An 18,904-nucleotide genomic window follows, 5' to 3' on the forward strand; every position below is an offset into this window, starting at 1 on the left:
TCTTGAGATGTGCAGAAGTGAATGCAGACAATCTCATTTTGGTGACTGTTGGTATTTACTGAGATGTATTAGTATTTTCAGATATTCGCTGAGAGTTTGGAGTTCTCTCTGACTGTTGGCTACTCCCATGTGTATTTGTTTTGATTTTCAATTTTTTAGCTGCCCTTTAGGCTGCACTTTCTATTCAAATGTTTCTGAAGGGCCTCACAAATAATTTAAAATAATACTGAAATAAACATCAACGTAAAATATTTTTAAAATAGCAGCAATCAGAATTTCAAAATGTTAGCAGTAGGGTTTTTTGTTTCGTTGTTTTTGCTGTCAAGTCATAGCCGACTTATTGTTACCCCTGGTGCGATTTTCAAGGCAAGAGACACTCGGAGGTGGTTTCCCATTGCCTGCCTCTGAATAGAGAGCCTGGTATTCCTTGCTGGTCTCCCATCCAGACACTGACCAAGGCCAACCCTGCTTAGCTTCTGAGATCTGACAAGATCAGGCAGTTAAACAGCACTGAAATCATGATACTAAACAGAATGCTAACAGCAGTAAACAAAGTCCAAAATATATAAATAGTAGCAGCCTAAAATAGAGACGCTAGTCTCCAGGTGGGACCTGGAGATCCCCCAGACATATGTGTCATTTTCAGTTCTTCTGGAGAAAATGGATGCTTAGGTAGGTAAGCGCTCTCTTCTCCTCTTCTTTTCTCCTCCATTTTTGCTTCAGCTTACTCCTCACCTGCCTACAAGTCAACAGTGCGCTCTAGAGTAGGGTAGGAAAGAAATACCTGACACCATCTGAAATAATGTAGTTGTTCTGTTGGTCCTTGTTTTAAACTTGCTTTTAGAAGAATTGAATTGCAGATTTAGACCCCGCTCTTCTTCCCCCACAACAGACACCCTGTGAGGTGGGTGGGGCCGAGAGGGCTCTCACAGCAGCTGCCCTCTCAAGGACAACCTCTGCCGGAGCTATGGCTAACCCAAGGCCATTCCAGCAGGTGCAAGTGGAGGAGTGGGGAATCAAAACCGGTTCTCCCAGATAAGAGTCCACGCACTTAACCACTACACCAAACTAGCTTTTGATGTAAATCGCCTAGACCCTTACATTATAGGGAACAGGTGATTCATAAATTGAATGAATGAATGAATAAATATAAATAAATATATATATATGGCATTGTACCCCACTGAGATCCCTGTCCTCCTCAGGATCTATATGTCTTGGAACCTTAGCAGGCAGCAGACTCCATTTACCTTCAACTGCCCACTAAGGTTTTTGGAACCAGGCTTCTGTGCTCCAAACACCCTTTAAAGCCACAGAGTCCTAGCCCCATTTTATGTTGTAAGCTGCCCTGAGCCTGCCTCGGTGGGGAGGGCGGGATATAAATCAAATAAATAAATTCAGTAATACTGCCACCAGGCCCTAAGATTACAATTCCCCTCAGGCTGTAGGCAGGGCCAACCTCCAGCCTTCCTCGGGAGTTTAACAAGAATCCTGCCAGGTTGTCTTGCAGCACAAAACAAGATGATAACACCTTAACTTGTAGCGAGCAGTCTAGGCACTTAGACTTAGTTTTAAGAGCAAGGATTCCACACAGACTTATAATATATGTTTTATTGTGTGCAGTTTATTATAAAGGACAAGACTTGTAGGAAGGGGAAAAAACAATACTAGATAACACAATTATAATTACCCAGGTCACAGCAAACAGGCATGAGGACGTAGCACAAGTAGTTCTTAGCGTTCAGCCAGACACAGAATTTAGGTAGTTACCCATCTGGTCACAGCAAGAAGACACATATGAGGACTAAGGGGGTCTAACCTCAGGGGGTCTAACCTCAGCAGCATGAAGGCCTATACGGCCTCGGCCAATGTTCCCTCTAAGCTGCAGAGTCTTGTTAGCAAAAAATTCTACTTGGTGAGCTACTGGCATTAAAGCGGTGAGCTGCTGGCATGAGAGTTGTGAGCTACTGCATCAATGATTGTGCTCTGGGGGTCATCCTGAGCTAAGACAAAAATGTGTGAGGTGGAGGCTAAAAATCTGTGAGCGAGCTCACGCTAACTCAGCTTGGAGGGAACACTGATCTCAGCCCTCCGGCATGAAGACTGACATTTTCAGCCTTACAGCATGACGACAAGGTCTGAAGACTGAGGGGCTCAGTCTTAACAGTGATTTCTGCATAGCCAAACTTATGCTCAGTTTGGGTTCATTGCTGGGCCCTAGCAGCCAACCAGAAGCAAGCATGATGATATACCCGTAGGCTAATTGTTAGTACAATTAGCACTTGCTTGATTTAGGGTGGCCTTGAATCTCTCTCCTCAGCTGGATGGAATCCATGAACAGGGGAGCTAGCACTAGGTTGGTAACACTCCCACCTGAACTCAGTTATCTGAAGGCCACATTCCAATTTACTTACCTCTGTAGGCACAGGCAGTCAGTCTGCTGGCAAGAGGCCTAGTTTGGGAACTTAAAGCAAAAGGCTTCTTGACCAGAGTTTTACATTTAGGCCAAGAACCAGTGTTCAGCGATTCTAAGGGACAGAGGAATGGAAAATTCCCCTGTGCAAGCACCAGTCATTTCCGACTCTGGGGTGGCGTTGTTTTCACAGCAGACTTTTTTACGGGCCACTGCTTTTCCCAGTTCTATCCCAGCGAAAGCTGGTTCAGGTAGCCAGCCCAAGGTTGACTCAGCCTTCCATCCTTCCAAGGTTGGTAAAATGAGTACCCAGCTTGCTGGGGGAAAGATGTAAAAGGGACAAAAAACATCTGGAGAGCCAACATTCCCTACCCCTGGACCAGATGAAGCTTTGGACAATCTTTAAAGGCAGCCCTACATAAAGTGTATTGCAGTTGTCTATGTGAGCTTGGATGACGTCCAATTCACCTGCTAGGAAAACCACCAAAACCACCTCTCTGTGTAAAATACAAATTAATTTACAAATAAGTTTACTAACAAATCCAAACAGTTGCTTCATTCAGTAATATTCAGAAGTCAAATAATACAGGGAGAAAACCATCCACAATGCACAATACTACTACTACTGTCCTTGTATGACACAATGTCCAAATCAAATTGTAAAAATCTTATTAAAGTCCAACAATGGGAGAATCAGTTCAATATCTTTTTGGATTAAACATTCCTTCTTCCTGGGACCGTCTTTTCTAACGATGAGTCCAGTAGTTAGGAAGTGCCGTTAGATTGTGTCTACAATTCACTATGTATCGCTTCTCCTGGCTTTCTCTGTTACAAATTAATTTCCTTGCAGAACGCTGCTGCCTATTTACCTTCATGTGTTTGATTTGAAAGTGTTCCTGAGCAATGCAGGAGGTGGCTGCTGCCAATAAAATATTGTGGGGGGAGAGGGGTGCCCGCCCTGTGTCTTCTGGCTGTCTCCCCATGGCCTCAGAGTGGGAGGGGGCTCCCCACCCAACCCCTCTCCAGCTCCTGCCCAGCACAGCCGGGTGTGGGAACCTGAAAGTGTCCTTGCTAGTCATGTTATCGTAGCTTTTAAAGCAAGTGTGTCACCATGCTCGTGTGCTCTGGCCTCCTGCAAGATTCTCTGCTCTGCCAGGAGATCACAGGCAGAAATGTTGGCCAGAGTGCTATCATATGATGTGAGTGGCCAACCCAGCCGGTGCCTCCTCATGGCCTGTTGCTTACCAGGCACCCATCCACGACGTGGTGTAGAGTTCCTTCTCTCTGCACTGTACTGGGGCATTTGAGGCAGCCGTGAGTTTGAGCCTCATGCAAATTTAGCCACACCTCCAGTCTTTAAACCTTGATGTTGGAGAGGATGAGAGACCCTTTCTCAGCCAGGCTAGCTTCTCAATCCTTCATCAGCTGCTGCATCAAGAATACCACAACAGTCTTGTTTTGCATGATGAGAGCTTCAGTTTGTCAGCCCTCATCCAGCCCATTATTGCCTCCATGCAGCCATTCTGAGTCTGACCATCCAGTGTCTTGCTTCACGGCGTTGACAAAGCAGAGGGGGGTTGTGTGTCATTAGCATATTAATGCTACTCTGGATGCTCTCTTGTGGCTTTTTCATGAAGATGCTACCAGGGCCATCTTAACAGCATTATGGGCCCTGGGCAAAGCAGTGTACTGGGCTGCTACGACAGCTACTCACAGGAATAAAAATGTAAATGGTTATTAGTACTGCATCATACACAGATTAGTGTGGGGCCTACGGGCAAATACCCATCAGGCCCATGCGTTAAGACAGCCCTGGATGCTACAGAGCAGGGGCCAAGAAGATTCCCTGAAGAGCATCGCTTTCATGGATCCAAACAGCTTTTTTCCAAACACCACTTTCTGTTAGTGGTTGGCCAGAGTGGGACAGAACCACTGGATTGTGGTGGCCCCAGTACCCTTCTCTGCCTTCCATTTCAGAAAGGTACCATGGTCAGTGACCTGAAAAACCACAGAGAGGGACAAGAGGCAAAATGGCTGCATTCCCAGTGAAGTCTGGCACAGCAAACATAGCAGTGTGAGTCTTACAGCTAGACCTGATGCCATATTGAAACAGATCCAGATTTCAAACATTCATCATAGCATAGATAGCCTTCTCTTTCTTAGTGCAAGGTTACACTATAAACCCATAGTTTATTTATTTTACAACATTTATATCCCTCCTTTCTGCCCTCACAGGGTCATCCAAGGCAGATGACAAATTAGAGGGGCTGTGGCTCAGTGGCAGAGCATCTGCTTGGCTTGCAAAAAGTCCCAGGTTTGATTCCCAGCATCTCCAGCTGAAGTATCAGGAAAACAGGTGATGCAAAAGACCTCTGCCTGCCTGAGACTCTGGAGAGCTGCTGCCAGTCAGGGTAGGCAATACTGGCCTTGATGGACCAAGGGTCAGACTCTCAGCATAAGGCGCCTTCATGTGTTCATGTGCAGAACATACATAGATCACATTTTAAAGCCACAAAACCCAACCAAGACGCAACAGTAGCACATCTTTGAAACATTTAAAATCAGAACTAAAAAATGAACATAAACATCTCTGCCAACGGAATTCCAGCCTCTCCACCTCACCTCCGCCCTTGCGTTCCTGGAAACTCTATACCAACATCAAAAGTCTCCCATCTTCAGATTCAACTCATTTCAAAGGTCCGGTGACTTTCTTTCCACCCTGTATATTATAAGCACCGTAGAGCCTTTATTTAGCTCTCTGTCTCTTTAAGAAAATCGCCATGCACAAGCATATGGGAAAAGGGAGAGGAAAAGAAGTTCATGGAGGCTCCCCTTAAATCGTCAGAAATCTCCTGCTTCTTTCCTCTTTTCCCCTCTTCTTCACCTCCTCTGTCTCAGTGCTCTTCACAAACTTTTACAATCATAGCCAGTCTACGACTCCCAACCTCTGCCGTTGCTGCCAAGGTAGTCCTCCACCACTCCTCCGCTTTCTACCTTTGTGCATTCGCCAAACCAGGTCTCTTTCCCCCCAGCTTCAGATTCCACTCGAAAGTAGGGGCAGAACAACGCACTTAGTAAGTTCTTTCCTTCATTTATGTCTCCAGTTTAGGGTCAGATATACTTTTTCCCCCCTTCTTTACCATTTATTCTGTCCTCCAAATGCCGCTTCGCCTACTCCCCTTCTCCGGTGGTCACAGCTAATTCGCCATTAAGGCGTCTGATCTATCCGGGCTTGAAGTAATACGTTGAACGGGCTCTATGCTCAGAAAAACCGGCACAGAGCACCCAGCACTCCCCCGCACGAGTGCCCCTCCAGCTGAAGAACCCCCCCAAAAAGACCAGCACAGACGCTGCAGAGCCGGAGCTCCGACAAACACGTCTGTTAGCACCGTGCTGTTACCGTGCCGTTACCGGATTTACTGAACTGGCTTTTTGAACTGGTAGCAGAAGAGAGGAGCAGAGATTGAGATTAAGAAGAGGAAGAAAAAGGAGAAGAAGAAGATGAAGACAGAAGGATAAGCGGTTGGGAAACATTAGATGGCCTGCAAAAGCAATTGACGGAAGTAAAGGAAGAGATTCATGGCTTGACACAATGTGCAAAATATGTGGAAGGAAAGTTGGAAGTGGTGAATGAAAAGTCTGAGGAGATTGAAAAAGTTCAAAAATATGAAGGGGACAGATTAGTGAGAATAGAAACGGTGCAGGTAGTGCATATTTCAGGAATGCAGAATATTCCAGAGGATAGGTATGACCATATAAAGGAGGTGATAGTAGAGATCTTGACACCAGTTCTTGGTATGAAGAAAAAGGAATTGGAGAAAGATATAGAAAATGGCTACAGAGCTTGCCTTATTTATTTCAAGGAACACCGCCTGCTGAGAGAGGTTTATATAAGGTGTATTAGGAGGAAAATGAAGGAATTGGTCTGCCAGACGATGAGAGACAAATCATTAAAGTTATATCGTTGGCATATTACACCAATAAAACTGAAGAAAATGTATTTCGAAATTGCTGGGTGCTTTGTTGCAGGGAAACAAATTGATACCATGCAATTCACAAACAAAGTAAGATGTTTTGAAATGCCAATGTTTTTTTTCCTTCTTTTTTGGACCACAGTGTAGAAGAAAGAAAGTTTTCTTTTTTGTTAGTTCTACACTTAGCTGAGGTAGATACTCTGATGGAGATACTAAGAGAAGAAATTAACAAATAGATAGAAGGAAAACGGAACTTATTGTATGAAAGTGTATTCCAAACTTGCTGGGGGGGGTTGTTGTTGTTGTTGCAGGGAATTAAATTGATACTGTGTAATTTACAAATAAAGTAAGATGACTTGAAATGCCAAATGTTCTTTTGGATCACAGTGTAGAAGAAAGAAAGTATTTTTGGTTGGTTCTAGACTGAGCTGAGGTAGATACTCTGATGGAGATATTAAGAGAAGAAATTAACAAATAGACAAATAGAAGGGAAATGAAACTTATTGTATGAATGGTTATGGGGGAAAGATAATAAGAATATAGTGTAAAAAGGGGTTAACTGTAGAATGTATGATTTGGTTTAGGTTAGAACAAAGGATTTGTATTCTAATGATATAAGTATATAATGCATCCCGCGGTCTACATCCCTAAGTTTATGTTTTGTGTGTGTGTGTGTGTGTATATATATATATAGTCTTATTATTGTTGTTAAATGTAATAAAAAGTTAAAAAACTAAAAAAAAAGAACATAAAAACAACAAATTAAAACAATTAAAATATTAGTCAGGAAGAGGAATACCAAACTAAACAAAAGGGCCTTCACCCACTTGTTATAAGATGGGAACAGAAGGGGACAGACAGTTCTCTTTTGGGAAGGATTTCCAGAGCATTGGTGACACTACTGAGAAGGCCCTTTCCCACCCAGGGTCAAAAGGTGGGAGCACCCATCAGGGCCTCTAAAAACCATCAGTGGTCAGATTGCTCCCCCACCCCCGGTTATTATATCAGTTTTAGCTGTCATGGTTTCCCCCAGGTATTTTAGGAATTGTGCTTTGGTGATGGTGCAGAGGTTCTTGATGCCCCCATTTGTGCGCACAAATCATCATGGCTCCCAGGGTTCCTTTCTTGGTTAGCTTTTCCCTTTGTTTTTCTCTCTACTTCTCCCTCCACGAAACGGGCATCTCGTTGCTGATTCAGTCTGTTTCTGGTAAGGTTGTGACTCATCGGTGGGTCAGCGAAGATCAGTGTTCTGTTCAAAGTCATCCTGTGGCATCATGTAGTGTTAACCCCACGGAACCCTAATGGGCATTGCTTTAAGGTCCTGAATTTGGCAGCTGTTGCTGGATGGTGTCAGCAGCTCTCATGTGGTTTTCTTAGGCATTAATTAATGTGGTTGTTTTATTCTTTTTTTTCCCTACAGATGGCAAAGCAGCTCCTCCTTCCAAATCTCCCCAGATTGAAGAGAAAAAGAAAAGCGATGAAATCTGTCTGTTCTATGTCTGGCAGTTCTGCAAAAATAAAAGTAAGCCCAACAGAGAAGCAGATAGCAGGCTTTCCATCTAGGTTGCTTAGGGATAATGCCTCCTGAGTGCATTTGAGCCGCATGGTTCACATTTCCTGTGCCACCCTCTCCCTCACCCAAGGGAGATGTACGGGCAACTACGGGGAGGAGGTGGGCAGAGTACCCCAAACAGGAGAGTGGGAAGCCGTTGGGATGGGGACAGGTTCTCCCCATTTCCACTCTCCCCGGTTCACTTAAATGGCCATACAATTTGCAGTACACCAAGGGCTCTTTCAGCCATGAATTTGGGAGTAGATTGCAGCAACATCATTAGTGCGGTTGTTCTGCTCATACTTTTTGTGGTTTAGAGCTGGAAGGTTTCATCCGTTCTACTCCCAAGGTTCTTAAGTTGTGAGGCACTGTAAGGTTCCATCTTGTCCCCATTGTTTTTAGTATCTACATGACACTTCCAGGGAAAACCACCAGCCCTTTGGAGTACGGTGCCATCAGGACTAGTGCTCCCTCTAAGCTGAGTTAGTGTGAGCTGGCTTACAGTTTTTTTTAGCCTCTGGCTCACACATTTTTGTCTTAGCTCATGAAAAATGGCCCCAGAGCAAACTAATTTATGCAGCAGCTCACAACTTTAATGCCAGTAGCTCACAAAGTAGAATTTCTGCTCACAAGACTTCACAGATTAGAGGGAACATTGAAACAGTGATGGAAGTCCTGGGACTAGCTCCTGGCTGATGTCTTGGGCTGAAGGATGGCTAATGAACTGAGGGAAAAGGAAAGGTCCCCTGTGCAAGCACCAGTCGTTTCCAACTCTGGGGTGACACTGCTTTCACAACATTTTCATGGCAGATCTTTTGGTGGTTAAAACAATTTTATTTGGTAACATATGGTAACAAATTATATTTCTTGCATCATTAATAACTTCTATTATCTATCCCATATATTACTTTCTACCCACCCCTCCCACCGTTACTTGACCCCCGCCGGTGTTATTTACTTAAAGTACTAATGTTTAAAGATACCCTTAACTAATAAAAACAAAAATTAATATTCTTCTTTTTTCTAAGACTTAATCATTATCAAAAATTGTCCAATGTCCTTTTATTTTCCACTCTTTTTCTACATATCTTCTAAACTTTTTCCACTCCATCTTAAAAACTTCTAAATCATAGTCTCTTAAAATTCATGTTAATTTGTCCATTTCACTCCATGTCATAACTTTTACAATCCAATCCCATTTCTCTGGTATTTTTTCTTGCTTCCACAACTGCGCATACAATGTCCTAGCAGCTGAAAGCAAGTACCAAATTATAGTTCTATCTTCTTTTGGAAATTTTTCCATTTGTAATCCCAACAGAAAAGTCTCTGCAACTTTCTTAAATTCAAATCCCAAGATCCTAGAAATTTCTTGTTGAATCATCTGCCAATACTTTTTTGCTCTTTCACAAGTCCACCTCATATGGTAGAAAGAACCTTCATGTTTTTTACATTTCCAACATCTGTCTGGCAGACCTTTTTACAGGGTCGTTTGCCATTGCCTTCCCCTGTCATTACACTTTTCCCCAAGCAAGCTGGGTACTTATTTTACCGACCTCGGGAGGATGGAAGGATGAGTCAACCTGGATCCGGCTACCTGAACCAGCTTCCGCTGGAATCGAACTCAGGTCGTGAGCAGAGGGCTCTGACTGCAGTACTGCAGCTTTACCACTCTGCGCCACGGGGCTCTTAATGAACTGAAGCTTAGTCTTAAAAGGGCATAAGTGTTGATGGTGAATCAGCCTAACAGTGAGGTGTTTATCTTCCCGGATGGGGTTATGCTCCCAGCTTTTAAAGTTTTGACCTCTGTTCTCTGGGCCTTGGTAGCCTCAGGTCTTGAATTCTGCAGGGCTCTTGCATAACACCATACTTGAAAACTTTGGAATTCACAACTGGTGCTGGACTCAGGGATTTCAGGATGGAGGTGAAATTCAGGGAACGTCTGTCTCCTGGAGCAAACTCAGCTTTGCTTTTGCAACTGAGCTCCAATTGGCAGCATACATTCCTCATGCCTGGCCTGGCTTGTGGGATGCTCTGTGATTTCTGACATCTCTCGATCCAGTGGTCCTCTGGACTACTCCCTGAGTAAGGAAGGAGGCTGCCTATTTTTCAAATAAAGTACATAAAGGAGAGCTTACTTTGGTGTGGCGCTCAGCATGGAACTCCTTTCAAAAGAGGAAAGCTTCCTGAGCAACTCTCAAAGAGTGTTCGGTCAGCAGGTCAAAACATTTTGCAGGCATTTAATCTTTGGGGCACCCCTCTTTTGACTAAGCTCCTGTCTGATTCCCAAGAAGACCCTTCCAGTGAGGACAGAAAATGCCCACAATGGGGCCACCTGGGGAATCAGGGAAGCGTTGCATGAAGAAATATCTGACAAGTTACCATATTTTTCGCACCATAAGACGCACTCCCCCCCCCAAAAAAAAGTGGGGGGGGGAGTGTGTGCGTCTTATGGAGCGAAGGTACGTATGTACCTTCCTCCGGGGGGGGGGCGATCCGCTGCCTCCACCTCTGATCCCGGCGCTTCCTCCGCGCCTGCCTGCCTGGCTCCAGCTCTGACACTTACAGCAAGCGCCAGGATCGCTCCCTCCGCCCTCCGATCCCAGCGCTTGCTTTAAGCATCAGAGCTGAAGCCAGGCAGGCAGGCACAGGGAAAGCATGCCGCCCCCTCCACAGCTGGCGCTCGCGAAGCGCTGGGTTTGCGGAGGGGGCGGGTGCTTCCTTCGTGCCTCTCTGCCTGGCTTCAGCTGCTGCTTATAGCAAGCGCTGGGATCGGAGGGCGGAGGGAGCGATCCTGGTGAGTGCCGGGTTTGCGGAGGGGGTGGCATGCTTCCCCCGCGCCTGTGTGCCTGGCTGGGAGACAAGCGGCGAGATCGCTCCCTCCGCCCCCATCACAAACCCAGCACTTCACAGGGAGCGATCTCGCCGCTTGTCTCCCAGCCAGGCACACAGGCGCGGGGGAAGCACGCCGGCGCCTCCGTACCTGGCTGGGAGACAAGCGGCGAGATTGCTCCCTGCGAAGTACTGGGTTTGCGATGGGAGTGGAGGGAGCGATCTCGCCGCTTGTCTCCCAGACAGGCACCTGCGTCTAATGGTCCGGAGCGTCTAACGGACTGAAAAATACGGGTAAATATGGTGCCCCTCCACTGTCTGGGCATACACAGATGTCACAAAAATCCAGCACAAAGGAAATGTATGTATTGAGATCAGCCGCTGGGTATGGAATCTTGATGGTAAACATTCTCATGAAAACCAGCCCTGAGGAAAGGGAGGTGTGCTTGTGTTGTTGCTGAGCTCTTGAACTCTCCAGATCCCTGTCTCCATGACCATGGCAGGATGGCACAAGGGTGCTGAGAGTGTCCTCTTTCGTAGGCAAACAAGCTTGGGAAGTGTGCCTTGTATTTAAAGGCCATTCTCTGATACAGAGCAAGCAGAACCACTCATAGGATGGAATATGGGACTGTGGCCGCTGAGGTCAGTCTCGGAGTGCAAAGATGCACTTTTACACAAGGTAAATCATTCCGTTCAATCCACCTCAGTGGCTGTTTGCAAGTGGTTTTGCCATTTCACACAGTAAATCCAGTTGCAAAATGCATTGCAAAGTGAGTTCTTTAGTGTGTGTGAAAGCACCTTTGGAGTGTGTGCTAGGATACCAGCTCAATTTGCTGGCATATTTGTCGGATGTAGATTTATTTGTGTACACACAAGCATGTATACTGGGGCATTTGTCTCTATTGCCTTTGGCAAGTAAGAATTACTCCAGACTAACGGGAAAATTAGAGTAATGAGTAGCTGCAGGAAACTTTTCTGAACTAAAGTGTATGTTTGTGTATTTATCTAGTAACATTATCTACATATACACTTGGACACACACACCAGACTGCCTGGTAATCCAATTGTTGGGCAGTTATAGGTGTTTGATCTTTAACTTACAAAATCAGCAGTAGATACAAGGGGGTAGCCGTGTTGGTCTGAAGCAACAGAACAATGTTTGAGTCCACCTTTACAAACATAAAGTTTGAGCATCTTTAAGACCAATGAAGTTTAATTCTGGGTATAAGCATTCATGTGCACGCACACTTTTTCAGTGCACATAAAAGCTGGTACCCAGAATTAAACTTCACTGGTCTTAAAGATGCCACTGGACTCAAAATCAGCAATAGAGCAATTTATCCCACTCCTTTGGACCATTGGAGCCAGTCTGTTGATTTCATCAGAAAATATAGGGCCAGTTTGACATGGTTATCCAAGTGGGGTGGTCGTTAGGAATTTGCACTCAGATCCTGTTAGCTTTTTTCTGTTATTCCCTTTGCAGATAACTGTGAGATGATCCATTACCATCTTCCTTATCGATGGCAAATATATACTGGAACTGACTGGAAAGAATTGCCCCAAATGGAGGAAATTGAAAAAGCCTATTGTGATCCCTCCATTACAAGGTATAAAGACAGTCTCTCCTGTCTTGAAAAAAAAAACTGTTAGTGGCATAGCTAGAAGCGGAACTCTGTTTTCTTTGTGTGGACATCCTCCTCCTTTTCTTAGATGAGATGTCAACGCTGCGCTTTCTCCACTGGCTGGCTGCTTTCCTCGGTCCCATGCATGCTGCTGTGCTTTTCCCAGAAGATGGCTCTTATGTTTCAAAAACACGAATACCACCTTCTCCCTCTTTCATTCTTGGGAGCTGGCTTCAGAGTTTTTTATATGTCTTGGAGTGACAGTTGAGTAAAGGTGTATCAGGATGATTGCCTTAAGGCTATTGATCCTAGATTGGGATCCATGCTGTTTTGAGTGGCAAGAAGTTTCAGTGGGCAGCCTATAACAGGCCGCGTTTCCTTCTGGTTTGAGAATGGTGGAGCCTTACTGTCCTTTATGATGTTTACCTGTAAGCTGAGCCTGAGGGTGAAGGCAGGCACCGGGAGAGACAGGGTTAATCTTTATTCAGGCCGATCCAAGTGGGTAGCCATATTGGTCTGAAGCAATAGAACAAAATTTGAATCCAGTGGCACCTTTGAGACCAACAAAGTTTTATTCTGGGTATCAGCTTTTGCATGATAGCCAGTTTGGTGTACTGGTTAAGTGAGCGGACTCTTATCTGGGAGAACCGGGTTTGATTCCCCACTCCTCCACTTGTACCTGCTAGCATGGCTTTGGGTCAGCCATAGCTCTGGCAGAGGTTGTCCTTGAAAGGGCAGCTGCTGGGAGAGCCCTCTCCAGCCCCACCCACCTCACAGGGTGTCTGTTGTGGGGGAGGAAGGTAAAGGAGATTGTGAGCCGCTCTGAGACTCTTCAGAGTGGAGGGCGGGATATAAATCCAATATCTTCTTCTTGCATGCATGCTCAAGAAATATGCAAGTGTATCTGAAGAAGTGTGCATGCATGCAGAAGCTGATACCCAGAATAAAACTCTGTTGGTCTTGAAGGTGCCCCTGGACTCCGTTTTGTTCTTAAGACAGTTGTCACGTTACCGAACGCAGAAGCCCTTCATGACCTTTCCTGCGTGACCGACAACACCAGCAGCGGAGTTGAGAATTCTCTTTTCTTTGCTGGTTGCCTTCTGACTGACTGTCAGCATCCATGGAACATTTAGTGGTGTTGCTGAATGCTGTTTCCAGTTGCTGTGTTTTTAATTCTGCTGCCTCAGGAATTTGGCCCATCAAACTACCAGGCATAACAACACATGCATCAGGGATGGTGGTGGAAGTGATTCTGAGTGTATATGGAACATGGGCTCTTACTTGATCGTATCTTCTGGACCAAATTGTAATTGATTGTGCCTTCTGGATCAAAATTATAGTAATGTTATTCAGGATGTATATACCTGACCATTTCACAAGGCAGTATTCTACGAAGCCTCACCAATATTTTCAGGCCTTGCATCAGTTGATTGTGACTGTAAAACTCCTTTTTTGGTCCTACATTGATGTACTAATTGTCTTATTATTGTACCATTGAGCCTATATGTACAAATATTGATTGACCACTGAAGAAGGCCGATTTGGTTGAAACATGTCTAATGAAAGTAGTTCTGGAATGAGCACACTATCTCAGGCATTCTTGCCACAACCTTGTAAAATAGTCTAGTCCCATTATCACCTAAGATTTGGGGGGGGGGCATTAAAACACACACACACACCAGTAGCTTGCCTACAGCAGGGATGAGCAGAAAGAAAAGAGAAGACGGCCCTGACGGGGAGCGCTGGCCAGTTTCCAAAAGAGTTCCTAGTGCTTGATATTTTTAGTATTACTCCTGAAGGCTGAGAGGGAATAAGACTTGTACCCTTCTAGTTGGATCTGATGTGGAGTCCAGGTTTCTTGGAGTAGTATAACATCAAACCCCTTAAGATACCTTATAAACTCAGCATCCTTGGCCTTATTCTGCCAGCTGGCCACATTCCAGGAGTCGATCTTAATATCCAGAATGGTGAAGGGTTTGGATGGCGAGAGTATGAAAGGGGTGGTGAGTCATTCTTCTCTAGCTAGTTGTTCAAGGGTGCCATTGGTATAATGAAACACAGATCTATTACCCAAGCCGCTCGAGATGTTCTTAATTAGTTGACTTGTATTTGGCCACACAATCTCACTATTGCTGCTCAGAAGGGGGTTCTCAACCATTACTGGAGACATATGAACTTCAGCTTGTGTTGATGACTCTAGGCTCTCCTTGAGATCCAATTTACCTTCTGTGGTGGAAATTAAATCAGTCTTCTCTTCAGGATTCACTTGTTGGGAGGGTGAGTGGTTTACTCCTGTTTTCCTTTGGTCTACCTCCATAGAAATGAGAGAAGTTAGAGGGGCTGATAAAGCTGAACCATTCTCAAGAGTGTTGGGCATCATGAGCAGATTAGATACCTGTTGCGGATGATCACTTTTTGTTTTCAAAAGTTTGTCCTTCAACACTTTGAGTTTAGTTGTGATTGCAAGTTGTTCCGTAGATGGGAGGGCTGTGAAAGAGTTAATTAGATCCTGTTCTATGGAGTTCTCAAGAAGGAGATGCTCTGAAGCTGGGTTCAGGTAGAAAGCTGAATCAGGACCCTGAGCCAAGTCACTCTGGTCTCCAGCTTTCGTCATTCCTGCCTTGAAATTGATGTCCTCTGTCAAAGAGCCCTCTTTTTGCCAGTGGGGTAGCAGGGGGTTTATAAGAGAATTGACAAAGACCCTAGCTGGAAAAATCCCCTTGGTGTGAAGGAAGTCTTTCTGGGACTGCAGCAGACTGGGGATCCTGGAACTGCTGAAAGTGAGCAAGATTCTTTGAGCCTGATTTGGGCTGGTAAGAGGTTCCACCATACATAAGAAGAAGAAGAAGATATTGGATTTATATCCCGCCCTCCACTCCGAAGAGTCTCAGAGCGGCTCACAATCTCCTTTAACTTCCTCCCCCACAACAAACACCCTGTGAGGTGGGTGGGGCTGGAGAGGGCTCTCCCAGCAGCTGCCCTTTCAAGGACAACTTCTGTCAGAGCTATGGCTGACCCAAGGCCATTCCAGCAGGTGCAAGTGGAGGAGTGGGGAATCGAACCTGGTTCTCCCAGATAAGAGTCCACACACTTAACCACTACACCAAACTGGCTCTCCTACTTAAGTCAATTGATGGTAATTTCCCCCTTAGAAGAGCTTTTAGATGGTAAGTAGCCCATCGAATTGAGTTCCATAAGAACTTCTGTTCTTTGTAAGGGCAGACAGTTAAACACACTTTGGAAGGTTGCAGCTTTAATTTTAATTGGGCTCCCTCCTCACACTGCTGCTGTACCAAGTTCTTCTTCAGGCTTTTCACCTCTTCACTTGCTAATTTCCCAGGGTTTGTTTTAACTTTGGTATTTAGCAAGAATTTCTGAGACAAGTGGTCAGTTTTATTTTCAATTTGTCTAAGTCTCTCAAAAATAGATTCAACAGTTTTAGCAATTAGCTGGATATGATCACTTGTAGCAAGTGCGAAGTCTTTGTCAGCTGTTTGCAGCAGGAGAGATTTATCTTCCCTCCCGTCAGTGGAGTTGGTATCTTCCTCGAGATTTATGAGGGGTGTAAAGCAGTTGGAAGTTGGAATGTCGCAGGTTGGTGGGAGTAGACTTGAAGCATAGAAATCATTAATTTTAGTTGGTTTACGTGCTGGCTGAGAGAAAGAGTCATCTAGGTCACGAGTTCTTTTGCTGACGCCCATAATGAAGAACCGGTATTCAGACCTAGGCTCAGAAGGGGAGATTCCTGCAAAGAATCTTGTATTTGGGCTGGTCATGCCAGATGCTTGCTGTGTTTTTAATAAAGAATGCTTACCGGTTAGCACGCTAGGAAAAGGTCTTCCTGAGTATGTTGTTTTGCTTTGTAGACCTATTTACAAGGCTGCTGTGATCCTTGGAAGCAAGGGGCATCCTGTCTGTCAACTCATATTCCAAGATTCCATGCAGAGCCATATGTAATTTTCCCCTGAGGTTTTCTTCTTAGCCCAAAGCAGTTCTGGGGAGGCTGCAGTAAAACTTTCCTCTCCTGGTGGTTTCCCCACTCAGAACTGGCCCCTGCAGAGGGAAAAGCAGTTGTGGAGGGCCTTTTTGATCTGTGGCCTTTTTTATCCACTTCTGCCACCCCTTCTTAAAGAGTGCTTTTAGTTCTTTCTCTCTCTGCCCCTCTGTTGTAATCAGAACACAGCTAAGTCAGTGTCCCCAGGCACTCCCAACTGTGCAACACCCTTAGCTGCCGTGCACAGCATCTCTTTTTGTTGCCAGTTTTGCACAGCTGCTTCTCTAACTGTACAACTTCTTTATCAAAAAACAATGAAGAAGCTGGAAATGAGGTTCCATTCCAGCCGTGTACCCATGGACCCATATATTTTTCTGTGACCGTAGAACAGGGTTTCTCAAACTTTTCTTTCCTGTGGCCCAGTTATTTTCACACTTCTCCTTCGTGGCCCACTAAAATTTGGGGGTGGAGCCGGGAGACAGGAATTATGTCATTTCCTGTGGTGTCAAGGACCAAGTGATGTCACTTCCGGGGCACACTGAACCAAAATTCCACCTTTTCCTGTGATGTCACTTCCAGGGCACTCCCCCAAACCTGCCTTTTCGGAAGTAAATTCATTTTCAGAAAAATCTCTCTGAAACGCATGCTGAGCCAAAATGGGGGTGGAAAGTGAGCAGTCCTCTCTTTTCACCCCCACACCTGCATGCACCTATCGGTTTGTGTGTTCTTCTGCAGCTTGCAAGCACTCCGAATGCCCATGTTCAATTGCCTGCACCACCTACACATTCCTTCCTCAACAGCACTGGCCAGTGTATGCAGTTGGGAGTGCTATTGCCATCAGGAATGCCAGCACTATGTATTACCCACACTGGGCCCTGGCAGCTGCTCTACCTCAAAATATGCTGACACATTTAGTAGGCCCTTCCTTCAGCTGCTGCTACTGGAACCCTGCCTCAAGCTACAACCAAGCTTGCTTGGTTTCAAGAAAATCTTTTGACAGCTATTTTTCATACTTTTCTTTGGTTGAAACACAGTGAAATTGCTGTGAAAGGTAGCAGAGAATTGTACTGCAATTAATGTATTAATTTCAAAGTTACATGAAGTTCATACAAGCTTTTCTGCAGTTATCCCAAAAAGGATATTTATGAGGGACTTGCAGCTTTTTACTGGATGTTTCCCATGCCTTTAAAAGCAACCTGTTGTGAAGATACTTAGCCAGTGAACTAGTTTCATCCTTTTAAATATCTACAGGAGGAGTTTAAGTTTGGTGTCAGACAGATGTTAAAAGCAGGACCAGCAAAAAGGTGCCAAGTTCATAGTACCATCTTTTTCAGTGCTGTTGAGATATACTGCAGAAATCTCCAATAAACTCTTTCTGCCCCACACCTCTTACTCACTCACACAGAAATCTCATAGAAGGCCACCTGCTACAACTGGGGGTGCCAACTTTTCATTGGCAGAACTCCTATGTCTGCAACAACAGTATGATGAACAGAAAGTTTCATCCAGTAAAAATGGAAAGAAAGAAAGAAAGGGAAAGAATGAAATGGAAGGAAAGGAAAAGAAAGACATGGAAAGAAAGAACATAAACATAAGAGGAGCCATGTTGGATCAGGCCAGTGGACTATCCAGTCCAAAATTCCCTCATACAATGCCCAAAAAGCGCCAGAATGTCCACCAGTTGGGCCAGGGCACTAGAAGCCCTCCCACTGTTGCTTCCCCCCCCAGCACCAAGAATACAGACAGAGCATCACTTGCAGAGAAAGAAAGGAAGAAAGCCTTCCTCACCATCAGATGACCCCAGTCAGCAAAAATTCTGCCCAGGGGTCATTTGGTTAAAAAAAAATAGCTACTGGAATGCCCACTCCCCGCTCTTCCTGGTTGAAAAAAACACACACAACCTTCTTTGCTGCCCAGGCCTCCCGGGGAAATCTCCCCAAAAGAACATACTGCAAGGCACATGAAAGCTCATACCTTGTAGAGCACTTCATGGGTCTAAAGTGCCAGTGGATGCTAGCTTTTCTCTTAAACACTGGGAGCGGGGGAGAAGGAAGGAGAGGCAGCCCAGCTCTGCTCTGCACAACACAGAGATGGGGCGGGACTAGCTTTGCTGGGGGTGGGGCTAGCTTTGGCTTTTCTTGTGACCCGGTAGTAAGGCTTCTGTGGCCCGGTACCGGGTCATGACCCTGCAAATGGGAAACACTGATATAGAAGAAATCTGCAGCTGGCCCAAGGAGATCAGGAAAATGCTGCCCTCTCCTGGGAATTCAACTGGGGTAACTGGCCAGCTGAGCCTTCAGGGGCTAGAACCCCAGCTCCCCCAGTCTTAACCATCCCTGATGGAACCAGAGGCTCCCCTTGTGTGTGCTGGCATGTGCTGAGTCCCCACTCTGGGATTTAAACTGGTCTGTCTGATTTGAAACCAAATCCATCCCCTTGTATGATCAAGCATCATTTTCCTGCCTACGACCCTAAACAAATAAAATGAATTTTAATGGGTCTGTGACAAGACAGATTGAA

General features: G+C 45.2%; 1 protein-coding gene across 1 annotated transcript in view; it reads left to right on the plus strand.

Annotated features, from left to right (window-relative positions):
• Nucleotides 1-18,904, plus strand: part of LOC132582269 (zinc finger CCCH-type antiviral protein 1-like) — a 57,245-nt gene that overhangs the window by 15,714 nt on the left and 22,627 nt on the right. Inside the window, exons 6-8 of the mRNA XM_060253810.1 lie at nt 724-764; nt 7,765-7,909; nt 12,252-12,375. Coding sequence (XP_060109793.1) covers nt 724-764; nt 7,765-7,909; nt 12,252-12,375 — 310 coding nt within the window. The remainder of the gene's footprint in view (nt 1-723; nt 765-7,764; nt 7,910-12,251; nt 12,376-18,904) is intronic.

Source organism: Heteronotia binoei, chromosome 14 (assembly GCF_032191835.1).
Source record: "Heteronotia binoei isolate CCM8104 ecotype False Entrance Well chromosome 14, APGP_CSIRO_Hbin_v1, whole genome shotgun sequence".
Classification (NCBI taxonomy): Eukaryota; Metazoa; Chordata; class Lepidosauria; order Squamata; family Gekkonidae; genus Heteronotia; species Heteronotia binoei.